This window comes from Petaurus breviceps, unplaced genomic scaffold (assembly GCF_028583685.1).
Source record: "Petaurus breviceps papuanus isolate PSGF00001 unplaced genomic scaffold, PetGlider_PUasm1.0 523, whole genome shotgun sequence".
NCBI classification, from domain to species: domain Eukaryota; kingdom Metazoa; phylum Chordata; class Mammalia; order Diprotodontia; family Petauridae; genus Petaurus; species Petaurus breviceps.
Window position 1 is genome coordinate 1,538,973 of NW_027186356.1, and position 23,699 is coordinate 1,562,671.

Below are 23,699 nucleotides of genomic sequence, written 5' to 3' on the forward strand. Positions count from 1 at the left end.
GGGCCATGGTCTTTGTCTTCCCTCTGACCTTTTCTGTCTAGGTCTAGGTGGTGCCATAGTGCACAGAACTTTGACCATGGAGTCAGATAGCCCTGAGTTCAAATCCAGCCTCAGATACTTTCTACTTATATGACCCTGGGCAAGTTACTTCTTTCTGCATGTTGCCTCATCTGTATAAAGGGAATAATACTACTTCCTACTTCCCATGGTGGTTGTATAGATCAAGAAGATATTTGTAAAGCACATTGACAACCTTAAAGTGCTATCTCAGTGCTGCCTCTTACTACAGACTGGAACAGGCCTGGACTAGAAACTCCTCAAGGGCAGAGATGGTTCCATTTTTGTCTTTGTTTCCCCAGTGTCCCCCTTGTATAATATCTAGCACATAGTAGGCCTTTAATGTGTTGCAAAGATTAAGTGAGATAAAATTTGTAAAGCACTTTGCAAACCTTAAAAGCCCTATATAAATGCTATCATCATCATATGTAGTGGGAAGAGCCGTGGTCCAGAAGCTAGTGAACTTACAGGCCACTTAATTCTGAATTTCAGTTTGTTCTTCTGAAATGAGGGTAATATTATCTTGCCTTCCTGCCTTCCAGGATTGTTGTGGATAACGTGATCCGTCAATCATTAGTGTGCCATAGAAATGGCCTGACACACTTAGTAAATGCTTCCTGGTTGGTTGTTATCCTTCCCATTTATTTGCTCCTGCTGTTTAGTTTCCAGGCCTTCTACTCCATGAAATCGGTTTATCAGTTTTATTGGGGCTCAGCTTCAGATTCATCTCCTGCCAGAAGCCTTCCATGCCTAAGCTCCCCCTGGGAAGGTGATTCCCTTCTTTTGTCTCCCTCAGCACTAATCTATCTCCTGTGCGAGATCACTGCACACTGGAGAGACAGTGGGCCTCATAGTCAAGAAAGTAAAATTCAGCTTCCACTTCTGACTGGAGTGACCCTGCACAAGTCTCTTAGCTTCCCTATGCCCTACCTAGGCAGCTCTCTAAGCCTAGAAGTCTCAAAGCACAAATATGTATTGATGGACTAACTTTCCTCATTAAGAGATCCCTATACCCAAAAGTTCAGTCTCTCTCTACTCCCTTCCCCCCAAAAAAGAGATCTGTAGCTGCCAAACCTTCTTTTGTTTGTCTTCTCCCCTCGTCTGTAGTTTACAATTGCTGGAGGGCAGGAACCAGGTGCCCCACAGTGCTCAGGATGGTGGTCCTGGGCTTCCTGGGTTTAGTAAATGCTCATTAAATCAGTGATATTAAATATAAGTGCACATATGTGGAATGCAAATTATCAAATCCTCTCTGATTCCAGACCATCCTCTTTTTTTCAGGATTCCTCATACCTCGATGACAATTCCCTTTTCTCGTCACCTGTTGGCTCCCTCTCGGATATCGCTGACTCTACAGATTTCCAGCCTGCTGAAAGCCTCAGTCAGACTCTCTGGGATGTGAACACTCCGTCACAAAACCACGAAGAGGTCAGTTATTAATGGTGAATAGTGTTTAAGAAAGCACAGAAGTGAGCACTGAGAACAAGCAAGGGTTCATTTTAAAATAACACAAGATGGGCAAATCTGATATTCTTTTTTGACAATTACTAAACTGGTAGATTATGAGAATGAGATAGTAGAAGACATAGCATGACTGAATTTTCCCAAGGCATTTGTCAAAATGAATGGCAATATAGTTGGGTAGATTTGGAACTCATTGAAAAAACTGCCCTCCACAGTTATGCAAACTCAGTCTAATGACCTTTTTCAAAATTTATTCCTTTTTAAAAATTCCTTTCCCACTTTTCCCCAGCATGGAACATGGTTATTTTGAGCATGTCTTTTTTTGTAATAAAATGGACTTAGAAATTCATACATCATGAGAATTAGAAGAGACCTTTAAGATCATCTGATTCTGCCCCCTCATTAGACAGATGAAGAAACAGGCCAGATAAAGGGAAATGACTTGTCCAGGGTCACTCAGGAGCTAGAACTTGATAGCTTCTTGCTGTTTTGAGGAGACTTGCTCCATCCTTATCCCCCCTTCTCTTTTCAAATGGGTGACTTTGTGCCCTTCACTTTCTGCAGTAGGTCTTCTCAAAGGGAATTAAGCTACTTATTTTGAGGACTCTTTTATCCCTTTGCAAATACATGTGTGGTTTTTGCCAAATCTCCTCAGCTTTTTCTATATAACCTAGAAAATGTGGAGATTTGAGGTTGGCTCTTGTGAAATTGACTGGCTCTCTTTTTTTTCCCCCCAATTTTTTAACATTCTTATTTAAAGTTTTGAGTTCCAAATTCTGTCTCTCTCCCCCTCCCTGAGATGGTAAACAATCAGATATAGATTATACATGTGCAATTATGTAAAACATTTCCCTGTGAGTCGTGTTGTATAAGAAGACTCCAAAAAGAAAAAAATGGAACAAAGTGAAGAATAGCATGCCTCAGTCTGTATTTAGACGTATCAGTCCCTTCTCTGGGGACAGATCATATGCTTCATCATTAGTCCTCTGGGATGTTCTTGGATCGTGGTATTGTGGAGAAGAGGTAAGTCATTCAGAGTTCTTCATCGCACAATGTTGCTGTTACTAGGTACAACATTCTCCTGGTTCTGTTCACTTCACTCAGCATCAGTTCATGAAAGTCTTCCCAGGTTTTTCTGAAATCATCCTGCTTGTCATTTCTTATAACACAATAATATTCCATTATAATCATATACCACAGCTTGTTTTAGCCATTCCCCAATTGATAGACATACCATTGATTTCTAATTCCTGGCCACTACAAAAAGAGCTGCTATAAATATTTTTTGTACAAATAGGTCCTTTCCCCCCTTTTTTGGATGTCTTTGGAATATAGACCTACTAGCAGTGATATAGCTGAATCAAAGGGTATGCAGTTTTATAGCCCTTTGGGCACAGTTCCAGATTGCTCTCCGGAATGGTTGGATCAGTTCACGACTCCAACAACAGTGCATTAGTGTCCCAGTTTTCCCACATCCCCTCCAACATCCAACATATTCCTTTTTTGTCATACTATGGGCTACCTTTGTTAAGCATGGCCAGAGATGAACCGTGGCCACCCCTGAGAAAAAGCCATGACATGTTAGGGAAAGCCTTCAAGTTGGAGGAGACCCGAGTTCAGGTCCTATACCTGTGACATGCTAACTTAGTAGTTTGTAATCAAAAGACCTGAGTCCAAGTTCTGACCTGACAGAATTTGTATAACCACAGGCAAGTGCCTTATCATCTCTGAGTCTGTTTCCCTATCTGGAAAATGGGTATAATACATTGTGTGACCTTGGGCGAATTACCCCCCCCCCCCCCCCCGATTTTCCACATCCATAAAATGAGAATGTTGGACTAGATGGCTTCTTCAGTCCCTTCTAATTCCAGCCTTTATCTTAAGAACAAGCATTAATTAAGCACTACTATCTGTCAGACACTGTACTAAGCCATAGGAATACAGAGGCCACTGTGAAATAGGACTTCTTGAGGAACTTTAACTCTCCCAAGACACAAAAATATTCATGACAATAAATAAATACAAAATATATATTATGGGAATGCGAAGAAATTTGGTTGCATCTGGGAGGGCACTAACACCCAGGGAGGGTAGAGAGGGGGCAGAACAGGAGTCAGGAAAGGCCTTGTATATTAGATAGTGCTTAGAGGAAGCCAGAGATTCCAAAAGAAATCAGTCTGTAGAAATCATTCTACCCTGAGCCACTTGATTTAACATGAGGGCCCACAGGGCCAGGCACTTTAACCTTATGGTCAGATATAATGGCATTTAAAACAAACAAACAAAAAGTACCCACAAGTTATTTTCTCCAGTAAGCTACTCTGGTAATTATGACTCAGTTTTCCAGTAATGGGTGGTGTTTTTTTTCTTTTCTTTTTTTTTTTTTTTTTAAAGAGAGATTTTTAATGTATGCTTTACTTCTCTTATTTCTCTGGCCTTTTGCTAGGGTTGGTGGCTGTAGAATGACCTACCCTCTTCTCTAACCCCAAGCTGTAGGAATGAAAAGATGAGCCCAGTGCCCAGGACAAGAGCTGTGATGGCCCCACTTACTAGTGTTGGGCCCCCCTCCTGGAGCCGTACTCAGACCCCATCCCTGCTTTTCAAGAGGTCTGCATCAAGCCTGAGCATGGCCTCATCTCAGTGGTGAGGATTCTCAAGCAGGGCTGAATAAACAAGGGTCCATTAAAAGAACTGAGCGTGTTTTCCTTAAATAAGAAAAACGAAATTAGGGAGACATGATCGAACTCTCCTAGAGAAGAGGAAAGACTTGTTCTTTGTTCAGCTCTGAGAGAATTCAGTAGTAGCATAATATAGTACAAAGGGTACTTGATTTGAAACCAGGGGACTCAGGCTCAAAACCCAGAATCAGAAGGGACACATGAGGTGCTATGTGCCCTTCTCTGCCCAAGTGGAAGGCTCAAGACATTCCACTTTAGCTCTGACTTTGTCCCTATTTGAAGTCTACATCTGCCCTAATGTGGTGTTGGCCATCGTCCAGTCCTGTGGTGTCTCGCCTGTTCTCTGTGATCTTTCCCAGGTTGCTAACTTGTCAGTCATATCTGCAGGTTCTTTCATTCCCCAGGAATGTTGTTCCTCTGGACCTGGTGACTTGGGCTCCTTCAGAGCAGTTATCTCCCTGCTGATCTTGGGGATCAGCCCACGATTAGCCACTTCTGTTCTGATCTTTCCAGTCTATCAGTTATTGTCCTTGACACAGAAAGCCAAAGTAAAATGGGAATTGAGCAATTTTGCCTTCCCTCCATCAATCCTTTATTATCATCCATTCTACACTGAAAATAGCAGGTTTTCTGCTCAACATTGGCATGTGAGCTTCCTGAGTGGAGGGACTCTTTTTCTGTCCATTTCCAGCACGGTGCTTTGGATGTGATAAGTGCTTAATAAATGCTTTATTCAGTCATTCATTCAAACTAGAGCCACCCCTCCCCCCTTTTTGTTTTTGTTTGTTTGTTTGTTTGTTTTTTTTAGCTTTTAACTTTTTTTCACCAACCTCAGCTTATTTTGAGCTTGAATATTTCTGGTGCTACCTTTGTTAGGGCCTGTGATGCTTTTGTAGTCCTCCTTTGTAATTGGCCCTTTCTCTCATCTTTTTCAAGTCTTTAAATTTAAGTTGCTTGTATGAATTTCCTGTTTGTCCACATTGACCTATTTAAACAGGTCTCCTCTTCTCTGTTCCCCTTCTTAGAATTGTTTCTCTTTGTGATGTAACCGTTTCATTCCTGAGAATTTCCTATCCCTTCTGGGTTGACGTATCCAGTAAAACTGTAGTCCACAGGATACCCTTGATTCTTCCTCTGAATGCTTTAAGATCAGCTTTCCCCAAATCTAGGATGCACATCAGGCTCGACCCTTTTCTCTTTTCCGAATTCCAAGACAGAGTAGTTGTCTTCACTGGAGCCACCAGTAGGTTAGACTTTCTTGGTGAGAATCAGCTCCAGAATAGCTCTTCTTCTCATTGGCTCGTCTAGATCGTGGAAGCAAAGGTCATGCCTTGATGTTTGCTTCCCAAAGCTCTCATCTGTTTCCTCCCTCAGTCTAAAGAGTTAACTTCCATGAGAATATATCCCTTCTGTTTATGCTTCCATTGACCCCTCAGGTACTCTTCACTAGGCCTCCCCATTCTGGGTCCAGGATCTCTTCACATGAGTGCTACATGTAGAATGCTTTTATCTTTATTATCACTCACCTACCCCCTTTTTGAACTATTTTTCTCCTTTTGAATAAGGTGCACTCTTTCAGAATTATATTTCATTCGTAGGTTTCATCTCCTCAAACTTCAGGGATGCCAAAGGGAGCAAATTTACATTCTTGTTATAGGATTTCTAGACAGGACAAACTTTCACCTAAGGGTTCAAAATGTGAGGAAGGAGGCACTTACTGGCCTGTAGTGCCTTGTTGCCCTTAGGGTCCCTTTGCCATAGGCCAGTATGTCTCCTCCCCACCTTTCCAACCCCAAGGGCCAGACTGGCCCCTCTCTCCTCATGACAGCACCCAGGATAAAACATTTTTAGTTATAGCTCTTTTTTAAATTGATCTTGCTTGTTAACCTTTTTTGAGACTTTTGTGGATGGGGATCTGAGGCCATGGAGTTTTTCTTGAGTGGGGGCAGGCTTCTTTCTTGGATGTTTTCTCTGAATTTCTGGATGTCGACTTCTACTCCTCACATTGTAGCTACTTTCTCTGGAGTCTAGTCTGGTGGATATTTTCAATAATTTTCTTTATTGTCCTTTTTTAGTTTAAATTAAGCTAAAATTAAAATTTCAAGACTACAGCAAAACACATTTTTAAGCCCATTGTGTTCTCCCCACCCACATTAGATACAGACGCTGCAAATGAACAATGAGTTGGGCTCAGAATTGAATAGGAAAATGGGTTCCAGTACCCTTGCTTAATTTCAAAGACCTTTTAATAATCTCAGGTTTCTCCCTGAAAGATAATCGTATCTTTTTAATACCAGTATTTTTCTGATGTACAGCTGCAACTGTAATCTCCAAACAGTTGAAATTGAGAATTGTCCAAAGGACAATCATGTGGTGCCTGGTGGGCATGAATGGCTGTGGTATACTTGCCATATGTTGTAAATAAGAAAATTTTTTTTCCTTTCAGAAATATTATTTTTAATTAATTATTTGTTTTAGTTTGTAGCATTCACTTTTATAAGATTCTGAGTTCTAAATTTTCCCCCTTCCACCCTCCCCAAGATGGCATGCAATCTGATATAGGCTCTACATATACAACCATATTAAACATACTTCTACCAAATAAGAAATTATTAAGGAGCAGAGTAGAGCATGTTATCAAAAAACCCGTAAGTGCAAAAGGTAGGCTGCTCATGTGGTGTTGGTAGCCTCACATCGTCAAGAGAGTCAGGCAAAGCTCCCAGTGTCTTTGGTTGAGTCTCTGTGGCAAACTTAGGGGACTTAGGGGAGATGTGGAAAATACTCAGAAAGATAAATAGCCCTGAATTAGTTCTGACCTGCCTTGTTGGAGGGAGTACCCAAATTAATGAGATTATAGATCCTTTTAGGTACATTCCATCCTTGGCCAGAAGCTCGTCATTGCTATATCTTAAGCCAGATTTCAGAAATCTACATTTGTCAAACACTGTCAAACACCATCTTCTTAACCAGCTGTCCCAGATTTGACTGTCTTTTGAAACCCTTACCTTCAGTTGGCAGTAATTGATAAAAACATGACCTGGGTTCCTTAAAGCTTTCTTTTTTTGCCTATGCTTTATAATCTTAATTCACTCCATATGAGGAAGAACTTTCAAATAGCTTTCTGCCTAAAAATGTAATGTGCTGCTTTGTGGGATAATAAGCTTCTGGTCCCTGGTCCCTTCAGGGGATCTTATCAGGGATGCTGTAGAGACATTCCTACAGTAGGTAGGGCTTTGGACCCCTATAAGGTCCTGTCCCACTCTGGGACTCTGTAAGTGAATTTAGCAGCCCAGACAGCTATATCACTTGACTTCCTTGCCTGATTCAAATGAGCCTATTTCTGTGTTTTTATGTATGTTTCTTTGTTTTTTGTGAAAACCCTAATTCCATCAGAATTCTGAGTCTCATCTGTTCAGTCTTCTTCCTGGATATAAGCATTAACAGGGTCCTCTTTTGATAGGGAAAACTGGTCTTGGCACATAGTCACATCAGACTGGTCCAAGGACATAAGTTCATGCTGTGTGCAGCTCATAGAGCAGATACACGTTCCAACTTTCTTCTGTGCCTTTCTTGAATGAGGTGGAACATGGGCAGGCAAGCTCACACCTGTCCTCCCCATTTGCCTTTATCTGAAGAGGCCGGGCTTCCTGCTGCTTATTGGATGTGATGTGGACCTTGTTCTCAGCCCCGCTGTGGGAGCTTGATGATGTGTCTGAAAATGTACTCTGACTTCCCTAGTAAAGAAAGGAGATGTTCCAAACAGCCCGCTCTCCTGCTTTGCTACACACTTAGGGATATTTTTAGCTTGAGTGTGAAAGATCACAGCGACCTGGTTTGGAATCTGCTGTGCACAGGGGCTCAGATGGGGGTGCTCTGTCCTTGCTCCATGTCAACCTGAAGAAGGGGGGCTCACTGATGGAAGGCCCATCCATTTGGAATGCACAGTTTTCTTGACAGCTAGCAGTACTGAGAAACCAATGAGGGATGCTATCCTCCTGAACCTGAGTTGAAGGGAAGGAGACAGTCTTGGAGTCCCTTTCCCTAAGGAGGTGATTATTGTTCTTACTGAAAAGCAGCTTGAACTGGGAACCAGGGGGGAGGCTCAACTCCCAACTCTGGTACACATCAGTTGTAGTACCTTGGGAAAGTCACTGCACTATTTGCCTCAAATCCCATGACTTTCTCCTTGTACCCTCCTCAGCTACACACTAGAAGGGTCACACCCTGGATCTCACCTTTACTCAGCAGGGTTCCACTCCCCTCATCAAACACTCCCAAATCCCTCTCTCTGATCCTAACCTCCTGTCATTCCATTACTCCTCATGTCTCTTCTTTTCCCTCATCATGGCCTCCAGTCTCTCAGTGCCTCAGTACTATCTCAAGCTATTACTGCATCCTCTGAATTCACTTCAGGGCAGCTTAGGTAATACAGTGCATAGAGTGATGGGCTTGGAGTCAGGAAGACCTGAGTTCAAGTCCAGCCTCAGACACATGCTAGCTGTGCCTCCCTCGGCAAATCACTTCACCCTGTTTGCCTCAGTTGTTCATCTGGCAGATGAGCTGCAGAAGGAAATGGCAAACCACTCCAGTGGCCAAGAAAACCCCAAACAGGGTCGCAGAAAGTTGGACACAGCTGAAGTGGCTCACCGACAAGCAGCAAATCCACACTCGGAATACCCTGTACCATCCTTTGTCAAACCCACCCTGGATTATTCTCACTGCCGCCTCTTCCCCTCCTTCCACTCATGCTCACAAAGTGCTAAACGGAGCAGGAAGAAGGCAAACAACTGGACTGCCCTCTCTCACACTACCTCGTCCTTTATAAACTCACTTGGATCTCTTTTGTGTTTGTTCTGACTCTATTTTGTGCCCTCTGATACATGTATATCATATTGGAAATTCCATGAGGGAAGCAAGTGTTTCCCTATGTTGTCTTTTATCTCCCTAGCCCCTGTGTCAGTCACTGACACATAGCATTCCTGTAGTAAATGCTTGTGGATTGACTAATTGATTGCTTTGAGCCTTGGTTTCCTCACCTGTAAAATGCGGGTAATGATACTTGGACTATGCTGCCTACCTCATAGGTGGTTGGGAGAAAAATTCTCTGGCACCTTTGAGCCTTACAGAAATGGGAAATTTTGGGGAGCCAAACACTGGTGGGGCCCAGGCAGCCCCAGTGACAGCACACCCACAGACAAAATATCCTCTGGCCTTGCCTCTTAGTCACTATGGATGACTGTTACTAGTGTGACTGCCCTCTCCCTCCCAGTCTACAGCTGAGTTTCACACATGTGCGTTGGATCCTAATTTTCCTGCCCAAGGACATCTAATCTTTCCCTTTTGTCAAGAGAGCCCCTTTGAATGCAAGTGTCAGTGACCAGGAATCACCCAGGAGTGGCCAGAATCCACAGAGGCAGACTGACCTCGTCTCAAACTTCAAAGGGCTCTGGAAGGCTGAGGCAACTGTGGAGAGGGGAAAGGGGCTAGATTTTAAGTTTAGGGTATATATATTTTAAAACTCTATGTAATAAATGTTTACACTTTTATATACCATAATCCTCTTTTCTTTATGTAATTGAAATGTCTGTGTATGTTGATGTGAACATCCATAATAGGAAGGACTGGATTTGGCATCCAAGGACCTGGATTCAAATACTGACTTTGCTGTGAACTCTCTATGTATGATCTTGCACAACTTACTTCTTTTCTCTGGGCCTCAGTATCCTCTTCTGTAAAATGAAGGAATAACCTCCCAGATCCCCTTCCATTTGTAAAGCCTATGATTCTCTGACCTGGAAGGAGCTTTTCAGCATAAAATCTGGGATACCCAAGGTGATGGGGTGCGTTGGAGGACAGACAGGGCCCTTTGGACACAGGATATCAGAGCTGGGAGGGCTCTTATTGATTATCTCCTTTTCTATAGAGAAAGAAGCTTTGGTGAGGCCCAGGAGGCTTAAGTGATATGTTGGAGACCAAACAAGTAGTTAATGCAAAGGTCTAGTGGTGAATGGAGATATCAGAGACTTCCTCAGTACCTTCCTTGAAACTTTATAATAATAAGTTGCTTTACAATTTTGCTAAAATAGGAATATGTGAGGGCTACATCAGCTACTCCTCTGATTCACAAAGGAGCTATTAGAAAGGGGGTACAAGCCACCCAGCCTCCTTAGCCTCAAGAACTCTCCAGAGACACCTCTAGGCTGGACTGTCGCCCTGGCATCTTGTACTCCAAGCCAGCCCCCAGTGCTCCTGTTGCAGGCTGCTGTTAGAGAAGAGGCATTGAGTCGTGGCTGATTCCCAAGTGTGTTTTGTTTAAACTGCCCATTTTCTGCTTTCTTCCAGCTGTTCACATCTGCAGGACAGTTTCTAGGTTTGGAAGACTCAGTTCCTGCTATCTCAAACACCCCACTGCTCGGGAGCTACCAGGTGAGCTGCACCTTCCTTCCTCTACTGGCCCTCCTGCCCCCCCCCCCCATCCCCAGGCCCCAAGGTATTACGCCAGCATAGAGTTGTTGTTTTTTTAAAGAGGGGTGTGGGTACACACCCTAGAAAACTCCCTATACAGACACTCCCTTACCAGTTCCACTTCCTGAGAACACACTTCATTTTGGAAAGTCCGGTCCTGAGAGATTATAACATCCTGGGTGGCAGTTATGGCTCAGACAACTTTCAGTTATCTTTCTTACTGGGACACAGTCCACCAGGATTCATTAAAATTCAAGCAGAGAGTTTCCACTTCGTCTCTCTCCCACTGCATAAGTGCCTCCAGGTAGCATATTAGACTGATGGGAATTATTCTTCTGATTGCCCGGCTTCTATTGGATAGTCTAGAATGTCGGAACTGAGAGGGCCCTTAGAACATGGAATGTCATAGGTAGAAATATATTAGAAATTAGAATAGTTGTGAATAGTTAGCCTTTGGAATTTCAGAACTAGGAGGGACCTTAGCACAGAGAATGTCAGAGCTAGGAGGGTCCTTAGCATAGAGAATGTCAGATCCAGGAGGGTCCTTAGCACAGAGAATATCCGAGCTAGGAAGGTCCTTAGCATAGAGAATGTCAGAGCTAGGAGGGTCCTTAGCACAGAGAATGTCAGAGCCTGGAGGGTCCTTAGCACAGAGAATGTCAGAGCTGGGAGGCCCTCAGGACACAGGACCTCAGAGTTGGGAGGGACTCTAGAGGTTTACTGATACCAACCACTTATTTTTGCAGGTGATAAGAATGAACCCCAGAGGGGTTGTGACTTTGCCTATAGCCACACAGTCTAGAAAGTCCATACTCCACCCCACGCTCCTGCCTCTTTGTCCTGTGGCCATACATTTTGCCATCCTCAGAGCTTTCTTTTTTTCCAGTCACAGACTCAGCCAGAGGATGATGATGAGGGTGATGAAGAGGAGGCAGAAGAGCTGGGCCACGCAGAAACCTATGCTGATTATATCCCATCCAAATGTGAGCAGCCTAGAGGAACTGGACTGGGCTCGTTGGCTGGCCCTCTTGTCCTTGGGTTTTCATTCTCTCTGTGAGCCTCACGGGGCTCCATAGACCTCATCTCAGTTTAGCAAACATCCACCAGTCATCTTTGTGCCAGGCATTCTGCTAAGCCATGTGTATACAAAAACATACGTGAAAGCATCCTTGCCCTCAGTCTGCTTACATTCACCAGGGGGGAGGAGGAGATTGGGGAACAGTGCATCCATAGATAAAGAAATGCAGCAAACCTGCAAAATGAAAGCAGAGGAAAGCAGGGGGAAGCCAGGGAGCCCACAAGTCTGATGCAGAGTTTAAGGAAGTTCCTGGATGTCTGGGCCTGACTTGTTTTAACTAATAAGGATGATTTTCAATTCACAAAACACTTTACATATTACCTCCCTCAATGTTTATCTCATAGTTGTGAGATCAGCCTAGTAGAGAACATTGGGGCTTAGAAGAGTGATGTGACTTGCTTTAGGTCACATAGTTCCTGGGTGGAAGAACCAGGATTGGTGCTTCTATCCCATGCCCTCAGATCGAGGTCTCATACCAAAGCCAGGGCCCTTTTCACTGCTTCTCAGTGTCCTCTGCATCCGGCACCCAAGAGAGCCTGTAGGAGCCTTGCGAAAGCTCATTGGTGGCCAGGCCGATAGATGTTGAGGCCCACAGGACTCTGACGCCTCCAGTGTTCCCTGCCTCTTCTTCCTGTACCTTGAAGTGGGGCTCAGGAGTCTAGAAAGACCCTAAAACCATGGCAGTAACATTTTTAGACTTAATTTACTTTGAATCACATCCCAGGGTGTTCATCACTGTCATAGGTTTCAGGACTGAAGGACGCCATGATCTAATTCAGTCTTTTCATGTTACAGATAGGTAAACTGAGGGCCACAGTCATACAGCCCCATCGTCTGGCTCTGGATCCCTCATGCTCTCTCTCCTTTCCTTGAGTAGGGAGGGACTTGGAACCACTTGGTCATAGGGGAAAGGAAGGGCCGTGCTGCAACAAGGTCCTTTCTTTTGACTAAAGTATATTTTATTTTCAGCTAAAATTGGAAAACATCACCCAGACCGTGTAGTCGAAACAAGCACCCTGTCTAGCGTCCCTCCGCCTGACATCACCTATACCCTCTCCTTGCCCACCTCAGCAGCCGACAGTGGCTCGCTGTCAGCACTACAGTTAGAAGCCATCACTTATGCGTGCCAGGTAGGAGTGTGCCCCCCTCCTGTGGGGGTGGGGAAACATCTCCACTGTGTCCTAAGTTATTCTTCTTTGTCATTGGCCAGTTTTTAACCCCAGAAGTGAGTATGATCGACTCATGGGATCTCTGTGTTGGGAGGGACTGGTCAGCTGCATGATGGATGAGTTCCCTCTGTAGCATTCCCAAGAAGGCATTGTTCAGCCTTTTCTTCTTAAACATATCCCATGGCAGGGAAGTCACTATGTAGCCTGTGTCATGGTTAGGAAGTTTTCAGAATTTCAAGCCAAAATGTGTGTGTGTACACATGCATATATGTGCATGTGTGTGTGTGCATACATACACGCACATGCACACTTGGAGATGACCGAGTCATCTCCATGGTCAGAAATCCGAAGGCTTGGTTTGGACTGAAGCCAGGTGGGAACCCTCCAGACTTGTCCTCTTCACTGTTGCCTCTCCCTGCTTTGCTGGCATTTGCCAGAGGCAGCCTGTTTGCTGCTGGTGTCTCTGTCTCTGGTTTCCTTTTTATCTCTTGGGAAGCAGCACTAAGAGCAGAGGGGTATGGTGGTCATCATCCTCATCCTCCCACCACCTCCCACCTCATCACCCTTTAGATCTCCCAAGGCCCTTCCCAGGCCACCGTCCTGGGGATGGGGGATGCTCAGCCCCATCGTAAGAAACAGTCAGATGCTAACTTTTCTCGTGATTGGCAGCAACATGAAGTCATCCTACCCAACGAACAGCGAGCCGGGTTCCTCATTGGAGATGGTGCCGGTGTTGGCAAGGGCAGGACCGTGGCTGGGATTATCTTTGAGAACTTCCTGAAGGGCAGGAAAAAATCCCTGTGGTTAGTATTCCTCCCTCCTCCCTCAATGAATGGGGCCCCTGGACATACTCATCCTCTTGCACGTTGTTCGGGGTTATTCTGGGCTGGGGCCTCTTGTTCTCCCAGCAGTGGCGTTTGGCTGGTGTCCCATTGTTATTTGTCTCTCCTCCTCCTTCTCTTCCCTCTCTCCCTCCCCAATCCATCTTATGTCAAGGCGGAAGGGTGGGCCAGGGAAAGGAGAGAGCCGTCAGTGGGGAGGTGACGCTGCTGTTCTGGCATCTGCAGGTTCAGTGTCTCTAATGACCTCAAGTACGATGCCGAGAGAGATCTGAAGGACATCAATGCACCCCACATTCCAGTGCATGCTTTAAACAAGGTAAGAACTACACCCCAGGCCTCTCTCTGTGGAGGAGGCTGGCCCATATAGAGACTTCAAAGGAATCACAGGGAAGCTTCCTCTCTTGCCCTCCTCTAGTCTCCGAGCACCATGGCTCATTTTCTCCATCAAGGCAAAAGGAGAACGAGCCGCGCTGTCCTCTCCTCTCAACATCTCCTCCCGGAAGGTGGGGAGGGTTTGTCTCTAACCAGCCAGCATGGTTTATGGGCATTTCCTTTGCCCCCTTATCTGAGCAGACGACCAACAGGGCAGCCTGGCCAGATGGCTCGGGGCCAGGGGGGCTCAATTCCAGGACTGATTATCTTTCATTCCAAGGGAAATTGACCAAGTGGTCAACAGCTCTGTCCCTTCCACTCTTAACCTGGCACATGTTAAAAGCAGAAGCTTCTGCCTGTATCCCAGACATTGGGAGGCTGTGTGCAGAGCTGAGTCCTCTGGACAAGAGGCGCTCTTGAGTTCCCAGTCTGGGTTTGTGCCTGGCTCCAGTGAGCCGCTCCCGAGGGCTGGACTCTACCCTGGGACAGACACGGAGAGGAATCTGGCCGGAGGAGAGCCAGTCAATATTGTCTCCATCTGGACCATAACCTGGATGGAGCTAATAACATCCACACATGTGCAGTTATCTGCATGTTGTAATCAGTGCAGAAGTGGCGGGTCCCTGGGGGGAGGGGCAAGTAGACGTGCATAGACCCAGTACTGTGTGTGCGTGACTGTCATCCTAGGCAGGTGCTCATTAGCTTTGAGCCAGAGGAAGACGTCGTGATTGTAGGTAGCTAGGTGAGTATGTGCGAGGGCCTGCCTCCACACACCTGCTCTGATGTGTGTGAGATCATCCCTACACCAGTGCAGGTAAAATGTCTAACTCTCAAATGACTGCAGAAGCCCAAACTGGAAGGAATGGGTGGGAGTTATGAAGAGGCAGGTGTAGACTTGATCTAAGGAAAATCTTCATAGCAGTTAGCACAATCCACAAGAGGAATGGGCAGCCTAAGGCATTCAGAGAATCACTAGATAACAGATGTAGAGCTGGAAGGGGTCTTGGGAATTTGCTTTTGGAGTCCAACCCCCTCCTTACAGATGAGACGACTGAGACCGCGAGGAGTTACTTGTGGCTTGTCAGGGTTACTTGCATAGTAAGTGTAGTGAGCCTTTGACAGCAGATGCACTGCTTTTGCCGCTGTCCCATCCACACCTCCCGGAAGTGGCCTCTCTCCTGAATGGGTTTGTGGAGTGCATTGTGGAGGGGCTCTTCTCCAGCAACTAATTGGGCTGGGCCTTTTGATTCCCATTCAGTCTGTCTCTTTGTGCTAGACTGCTCTGTGTCCTCTCCTATGCCAAGTAGGGCTGGGGCCAGCACACTCTGGGCCACATCCTCTCCTGTAATTGTACTCCTTGTAACGCGTACTCCTGGAATGCCTGTTTATTTTTAGATGAGCCAAAGCAAACCTTGATGAATAGAGGTCATTTGAAAAAAAGAGTGTCGTACCCCAGGGAAGCATAGCGATTTGGATTTCTGTACCCATGTTCCTTATATGAGCAATGGTGTAGGGCCTTAAAGAACAGCCTGTGGTGTCTGCTTCTGACATCCCCCAGAAGCTCACCCCAGATCAGGAGGAGGAGGAGAGAAACAAGTAGGGCAGTGGGGGGTTCACATGGGTCTGTGTGTACGTGGGTGAAATCACATGTTCTCTTATCAAAATATTTGGTCATTTCGGGTAACAGGGAATTTCATCTGTCAACATGCAACCTTTTTGTTGAACTGCTTGGGATAGTGGAAATTCATTGAGACATGCCCTGTAGGTGATAGGATTTCATTTCTTTAAAAAAAAAATTGAAAAGCACCTGTATTGTTTTTTCTATTTTTTTTTTAAATTAGCCCAGTAAGAGAGGAATTATATTTATGAAAGTAAAAAATATTGGGCCACTGACCTGCGCAAGTCATCTGACTTTTCTTTTTGGAGAACAATTAGGGTTAAGTGACTTGCCCAAGGTCACTCGGCTAGTTTTTGTGTTACGTGTCTTGAGGCCAGATTTGAAGTCAGGTCCTCCTGACTCCAGGGCTGGTTTCACTGCACCACCTAGCCTCCCCCTGACTTTTCTAAAGGACCTTTTGGGGTCAGTAGTACATGGAAGTGACCATGCAGAGGTGGAATAGTTAAAGCCTTGCAGTCATTTTTCATTACTATTATTGTTGTTACTGCTGACATATATAGCAACATAAGGTTGCAAAACATTTACATGTATGATCTTGTTTGAGATTCACAGCAGTCATATAAAGTAAGGGCTACTGTTATCCCCATTTTATAGATGAAGAGACTGAGCCTGAGAGAGGTTAAGAGGCTTGCTTTGGGTCACACAGTCAGTAACTAACTGAGGCTGGATTTGGATGTGACATGCAGGGCCTTAGGCTTGTCTGGATTTTACAGATGTCATTGTAATGGGCAAGTCTAGTGTTTTCAGGAGCAGAGGTATCAGACACACAGCTCCTATGGCCTGCAACATTCCCAAGTGTGGCATGAACAAGATTAAAATATAATTGGGAATTATTTAACAAAATAAATTAAAATACAGTATAATACAATAAAAATATAATAGAACATAATGTTAATATGTGATTTTCTCTACCACTCCCCACCAAAATCATCTCCTTCCTTCCTCCCTTCCTCCCTTCCTCCCTCCCTCCCTCCCTCCCTCCTTCCCTCCTTCCTTCCCTCCCTTCCTTCCTGCCTTCTTCCCCTCCTTCCCTTTTAACTAAACAGAGAACCTGGCAGAGTTCATAGAGCACTGGAGAGACCAAGAAGTTTGCCTCCCCACTCCATTACTTAGTAGCTGCATGAATTGGGGAGAGTTATTTCCCTTTTTAAACCTCTGTTATCCTCACCTGACAATGGGAGCCATCCTAGTTGTGCTGCCTAATGAAATGTTCCTAAGGGAAAATGAACTTCCAGGTTGATTTCTTTTGCCTTAGAGGTTCATGTTATGGAAGACAAGCTTGCTGGCAGACTCCTCCGGAGGCCCCCGAGGGCAGCAGCTTGGGCAGGATAGACAGAAGATTTGGTGAGATGGATATTCTTCTTCACACTCTCATTACTTCCTCCCCTCAGATAAAGTATGGCGACACAACTACCTCGGAAGGAGTCCTGTTTGCTACCTACTCTGCCTTGATCGGAGAGAGCCAGGCAGGGGGACAACACCGGACCAGGATCAGGCAGATTCTCGACTGGTGCGGAGAAAACTTTGACGGAGTCGTATCCTTGGCATGATCCCCCAGGAGCAGGGTGTGAGTCAGAGCCAGGACTGGGCAAGGCTCTGAACTCTCCCACTGCTCTGAGCTTAGGCCTCACCACAGGAGGATGGGGTGGGTGGCCTGACCTGGAACTCTTTGGGAGCCCTGAATTTCTCTGGTTGAGGAATATAGTAGATTAGAGGAAATGGGGGCCAGTTGACTGTCCCATGAATATCGTCAGCTCTGTCAACCATTCCTTTGTTCACATGGCCCCTCTTAGCACACAGTGTTTTCATAGGTAGGATGTTTGTGAGAGATAGAAGGAAGGCCTCATGGCCGACTCTGAGGGCTAATTAATATTAGGCTGAGGTAGAATTAATATTGATTGGTTAAGCATTCACTTTGTCCAGGGCCCTGCTTTCTGCAAAGGGAGATAGTTTGGTGAATGAGGCATAGGTCTGGTTCTGAAGACCCTCATGGTCTTTTAGGGGGGAATGTACAGATCAGTGCTAATTAGAATAAGAGGAATTACAGTACCTTCAGGTCCAAGGAAAGAGATCGTTTGGTAGGGGAGAGGAAGAGGGAGACAGGTCCCACTTGTGGGAAGGATGTCGTAGGGCAGAAACATTCCCTCTGTATGTCAGCACCGGTAGTGAAGAGTTCTGTAAAAGCTCTCAAATCCTCTTCAGGTCCTTAGTCTCATCTAGTCAGTGTTACTACCTCAAGGACCCCTCCATCCCTTATTAGATAGTCCTCAGGAGTATCTGAAGCAAAAACCTCCCAAACTGTTCTCTGTATAAGGGCCTGCCTCCATGATTGAGCTTGTCCTCATGTATTTAGATGCTCCCTGGATGATTGACACAGAGACTTTTCAGGCTTAAGAGTATTTGCTAAGGATGTCCTCGACCAGCCCAGCTTTGGATAGGACAGAGTCAATTTTGTGTCCTCCAGAGGCACTTGAGGAGGACTTCAGTGCAGGAGGGCAGGCATCACCCTGAATCTTGACTTGACAGCTGAGGCTGGTATATAGGCTGGTTGTCATTCTATGTCAGTGAATAATCACTACTCAGAATGTAAGATGTAAAGGATTCAGGTGATTGGATTCAGCTGGTATTGACTCTGAGCCATTCTCTGAAAGCTGCTGTTTTAACAGATTCCCTCTCCCATTCTGACAGGGTCAGTAATGTTTGTCCCATTGGACTTTTGCTCTAGTTTTGAAAGGCTTTGAGCCAAAGAAGGAATCTGTACTAACCCCTTGGTTGGTCAAGGCTATTTCTTGGCAGCAAGACTCGACAGGGAAGTGCATTTCTCCTGACCCCTAGATTCCCTAACACACTGGGTATGTGTCACTTCCTCTTGCTGGAGCTAGCCTTCCCGGAAAGGACAGAGGCTTAATTGGGTAGTTGGTAGATGGTGTTTATTGCTCTCCGTTACAGTTCTGAGGCAGCGTGGCCCCAAGCAGTATTCTATAGCTCAGTCTAGAGTCCTTCCATTGATTCTTCTCTGGCCTTGATCCAGATCAGAAGTCTTCTGTCCAAGGGGAGGTGACCTGGTAGGCTAGTTGAGTATGTGGGGTTTAATATAGTTTCTAGTATCATGAGTCAGCAGAAGTTATAGTCCTGAAGCTGTTAGCCTTTCCCATTACTAGAGGAAAACATAACATTTCAGTCAAGGAGTAAGCATTCAAAAGTTCACCAGTGGGCTCCATCAGGTTGGGACCATCTTCTTACATTCATGTTGCATACAGATCAGTCAGGGCACAAAGCATATGTGGGATGGTCTGGGTATTGCAAACACTGTGCTTTTGGAGGCAGAAAGGGGGTTATCTTATCTGGACCAGATGAGGAATGCAAGCGCAGGAAAGGAGCATTCCAGGAAATGGAAGGGCGGGTGCCCCTAAGCTGGGAGGGGAGAGAAAAAAGGGGGAGGTGCTGAGTCATGAAATAGCTGGTCAGAAGTACATTCCAAAGGCCCACAATGGCCAGGTCTCCTGGGCTTCTCTACCCTCCTTGTCATTCTTCTCATTTTTTATAAAAAAAGAGAATAGACTATGCAGAATATGTAGAAAGTTGTCTGGTCTCCTGCTAATCTCTATCTTCTTTTGCTGAGGAAATGTTAAGTTTTATTCACTCATTTGTAGTGAACAAGTAGACACTGTGGTATATCAGAAGGAGAATTGGAGTTGGAGTCTGAGGACCTGGGTTTGCATTCTGACTCCTATCTCCTATTTATATGACTTTGAAGGTTATATGTCTGGCTCCCTTCCCTCCCCTCCCCTCCTCTCCCCTCCCCTTCCCTTTCCCCTTCTGTTCCCCTTCCGGTCCTCCACTTAATAGTATTTTATTTTTCCTAATTACATGTAAAATAGTTGTCGCCATTCATTTTTATAAGGTTTTGAGTTCCAAATTATTCTACCTCTGCCCTTCCCAAGATAGCAAGTAATCCATTATAGGTTATACATGTGTAATCATGTTACACATATTTCCACATTAGTCATACTATGAAAGAAGAATCAGAACAAAAGGGAAAAACCATGAGAAAGGGGGGGAAAAAGTGAAAATAGTCTGCTTCTGTCTGCATTCAGACTCCATAGTTCTTCCTCTGGATGTGGACGGCATTTTCTATCATGAGTCTTTTGGAATTGTCTTAGATCATTATATTGCTGGGAAGAGCTGAGTCTGTCTTAGTTGATCATCACACAGTGTTGCTATTACTGTGTACCATGTTCTCCTGGTTCTGCTCACTTCACTCAGCATCAGCTCATGTAAGCCTTTCCAGGTTTTTCCTGAAGTCTGCCTGCTCCTCATTTCTTATAGCTCAATAGTATTCCATTACATTCATATAGCACAACTTGTTTAGCCATCCCCAATTGATGGGCATCCCCTGAATTTCCAGTTCTTTGCTACCACAAAAAGAGCTGCTATAAATATTTTTATGCATGTGGGTCCTTTTCCCTTTTTTATGATCTCATTGGGATACAGACTTGGAAGTGGTATTTCTAGATCAAAGGTTATGTGGTTTTATACCCCTTTGGCCATAGTTTCAAATTGCTCTCCAAAATCGTTGGTTCAGTTCACAACTCCACCAACGACCTGGCTTACTTTTCATAAGAGGACTCACGTCCTCTATGGAAATGCTTTGGGAAAAGACCTTCCGCCTTGAGAGGGCCACCTAGCACCCTCTTGGCAAAGGCCAAATGAAGTTGGGAAAAACAATCTGCAGGGAGGCTCTCCCATCGCTCACCTATGAGTCTGCTTCCTGGATGATCACCTGCATGTGACTGCTTGGTATAGCAGCTCCATGGAGGAGGCACCTGCTATAAATAGCCTTTTATGGGGTGATTCATTAGTCTGACAGCAGTAAGCTCAGCCAGAGCCCAAAGCTCCCCCTCCTATCTCAGCTTCCCATCTGCAGCAGAAAGTACCATCATGGTTTTCTGTAATTGAGACATGACTTCTCTCGCACACCACATTTCCTCTCCAGGTGCATTTGTGTGGAGTCTAGTGGTCAGTGGTCAAATTCCTTGAAGCCAAAAGACTTTATAGTTTGAGGTTTTTCTCTCAGCCCACCATGTCTGTAACCTCACAGTCATCTGTAGGACTCCTCCCTCTTCCTTATGGGTCCATGTGGAAATCAAGTTCTGTTCATTCCATTTTTCATTTATGTCACCTTATTCTCATTCTCATTGCTGTCACCTTCCTACTCCTGTCTTCTCCCCTCTCGGGTCCACCCTGCATGCTGTGCCAAATTAAGTTTTCTGCCTCCCAGCCCTGATCAGATCACTCCACTTGGCGTTCCAGCACCTTCAGTGAGTCCCCATTGTCTCAGGTGAAGTGTTTCTCCCAGCATTCCATGTCCTGTACCATTTAGTTCAACCATCCGTTTCCACCTAATTTGATTTTAGTAGGGCATTTGCTCAGCATGAGCAGGGATGGGATATTTAGGGACAGCACTCTCCCCATCCATCAGAGGCTAGCTGAGGAATATATAGATACATAAATAAATATAATACTCAGTAATATATAAGTACATAAAATTTGTGTAAGAAAAATGCTATATAGCAAGGTCTCATGACAAAGGGAGTACAGATTGAGGGGCTTACAGAGGAGGCAGGAGATGGCATATGAGTTGGGTTTTAAAGTATAAATAGGATTTAACAGGTGGACCAGGCACAAGGAGCAGGTTAAGCAAAGGTGTGAAGGTAGGAAAACTGGAGACCATTTCTGGGGAGCAGTTATAGACAGCTAGAAAGATCAGTCAGAGGAAGCCATTACTAGATTTTGAGCAGGAGTGACATGACTGCTCCTGGGCAGAAGGGGAAGGCAAGTCTCATAGGAAGATGTGAAAATTTAGAAGCCAGGGCTAGGGCCAGGAAGAACATTCAAGATGAGATAAGAATGATCAGGGCGAACTTGGGCTGCTAATGGAACCCAAGGCCTAGGGGGTGCTGTTCTGGTTTGGATTGGTTTTTATTTTTTAGCATTATTCAGGGAAAGGGAGAATTAGATAGGATTATGAGAATAGACAAGAAAAAACAGCTGCCCAACTCTTTGAACTTGACTTGTTTTCTCTGCAGAGGAGAATCATCCTAGGACTGGAAAGGACAGACCACAAATGATAGCTGAAAAGCCAAAACAAGAAACTTCTGTACCCCTCCATCCAGGGCTATGACTCCTTCCTGTATTTTCCCTTCTTTTCATGTCTTTGCTCCCACTTCCTAGACTTCAGCTCCTTGCAGGCCAGGAGGGATGGTGCAGTCAGCTTTGCTTCTCTTCCAGCTCAAAGCACAGGCCTCATGGCTCCTCAGTGCTTAACATTTGGATAAATGAAAGACTTTCAACTTTTGCCCATAGATAGCCTCCTTGACTCAGCTCCACCAGATAATTTTCGACGAATGCCACAAAGCCAAAAATGCCAGCTCTACCAAAATGGGCAAAGCAGTATTGGACCTTCAGAACAAGATGCCCCTTGCCAGGGTTGTCTATGCCAGTGCCACAGGTAAGGACAGCCAGACCAGGGCCTGGAGGTGGGCACCTGACACTTTTGGCCTGGGGGGGACGACAGCTTGGCTATTTTCTTAGTTTATGGGGAAAAGGAATAGAAGCATTAGTGATACTGAATGCCACACTAGTATCTCTAGTATTCAGTCAATACAGTTCAATTCCAAGAGCACTGGAATGGGGGTAGTAAACACTGGGGGTGAGTCCTGGCTCTTCTGCTTCCTTGCTCTGTGATCCTGGGTTAAGTCATTGCCCTTTCTGGGCCTTTGTCTCCTCGTCTGAACTAATTTATCCATCAGATCACTTGCCACTCTCATAGTCTACCTTGATTTTCATGAACATGGCTAGTCTCTCCACCAACACAGAGACAAAAAGAAGCCCTCACCTATCAACCAGTGTGGTAGAGATCTCTACACCTCGTGAAAATGGTGCTGAAGTCCTACAAGGAATCCCTCACCACGTCCATAGCATAAGCCTCATCAGCATGAGATAACTGTGCCTGAAGCTTGGGCCATCTTGGTAAAGCTGAGATGTGATGGCATGGATGATACCATTGACCTTTCATGGTCTTGATGATTTCTAAAGCTTCTCCTATACATTGTCTCATTGTATCCTCATAGGAGCCCCAAGAAGGGAGGTGGAGCATTTGGGAGCCTCCTTTTCCAGCTGAGGAAACTGGCTTGTTTCTGATGGAGCTAATTTCTTTTTCAGCAGAACTATTTCCTTGGACCCCATCTGAACCCCAAATCTCACCACTAAAAGTTATAGTAGTGATGATCTAGTGTGGGGTTTTTTTGACAGGTTTCAGAAGGTTCATGAACTTATATGGGAAAATAAAAATTTATCTTTATTTTCCCTGACCTCAAACTGAAATTTAGTACTTCCTTCAATTATGCACCAGATTGTGAAGGGGGTCCATGAAACGAAGAAAGGCTAAGGATCCCTGATGTAGTCCAGCCTCATTGTGCAGATGGGAGACTGAGGCAGAGGGACTGGGAAGCAGTTTGCCCAAGGCCACACAAGGAGCAGGCTGTCTTTGAGCAGGCACTTGAGTCTAGATCTGTTGACCCAGGTGTCTTCTCTTGGGCCACATGTGGCTGTGACAAGTAAGAGCAGAAGCAGGGAGATCATTGAATGCCACTCACGTGTTTGCAGGGTTTTTTTTTTTTTTGCAATTTTTTTTCTACTGTGAGTTTCACCTCTACAACAAATGAATTCTCAGATGGATAAAATGTCATGTCAGCACAGCAGTGAGAATTGTAGAATTTCATTTGCAATTGATTGCCAGAAAGAGCCAGGCACCAGTGCCCCCTGGTGATGAAAATGTGCAAGTGAGCCAAGAAGGCTGTTTCTGCATTCCCATTGATGATGGCCCTAAGTAGT

General features: G+C 45.1%; 1 protein-coding gene across 1 annotated transcript in view; it reads left to right on the plus strand.

Annotated features, from left to right (window-relative positions):
* SBNO2 (strawberry notch homolog 2) overlaps positions 1 to 23,699 on the plus strand; it is a 232,338-nt gene that overhangs the window by 174,749 nt on the left and 33,890 nt on the right. The window contains exons 5-12 of the mRNA XM_069102026.1: positions 1,339 to 1,485; positions 10,542 to 10,625; positions 11,551 to 11,647; positions 12,712 to 12,872; positions 13,581 to 13,714; positions 13,979 to 14,069; positions 17,195 to 17,338; positions 22,197 to 22,314. Coding sequence (XP_068958127.1) covers positions 1,339 to 1,485; positions 10,542 to 10,625; positions 11,551 to 11,647; positions 12,712 to 12,872; positions 13,581 to 13,714; positions 13,979 to 14,069; positions 17,195 to 17,338; positions 22,197 to 22,314 — 976 coding nt within the window. The remainder of the gene's footprint in view (positions 1 to 1,338; positions 1,486 to 10,541; positions 10,626 to 11,550; positions 11,648 to 12,711; positions 12,873 to 13,580; positions 13,715 to 13,978; positions 14,070 to 17,194; positions 17,339 to 22,196; positions 22,315 to 23,699) is intronic.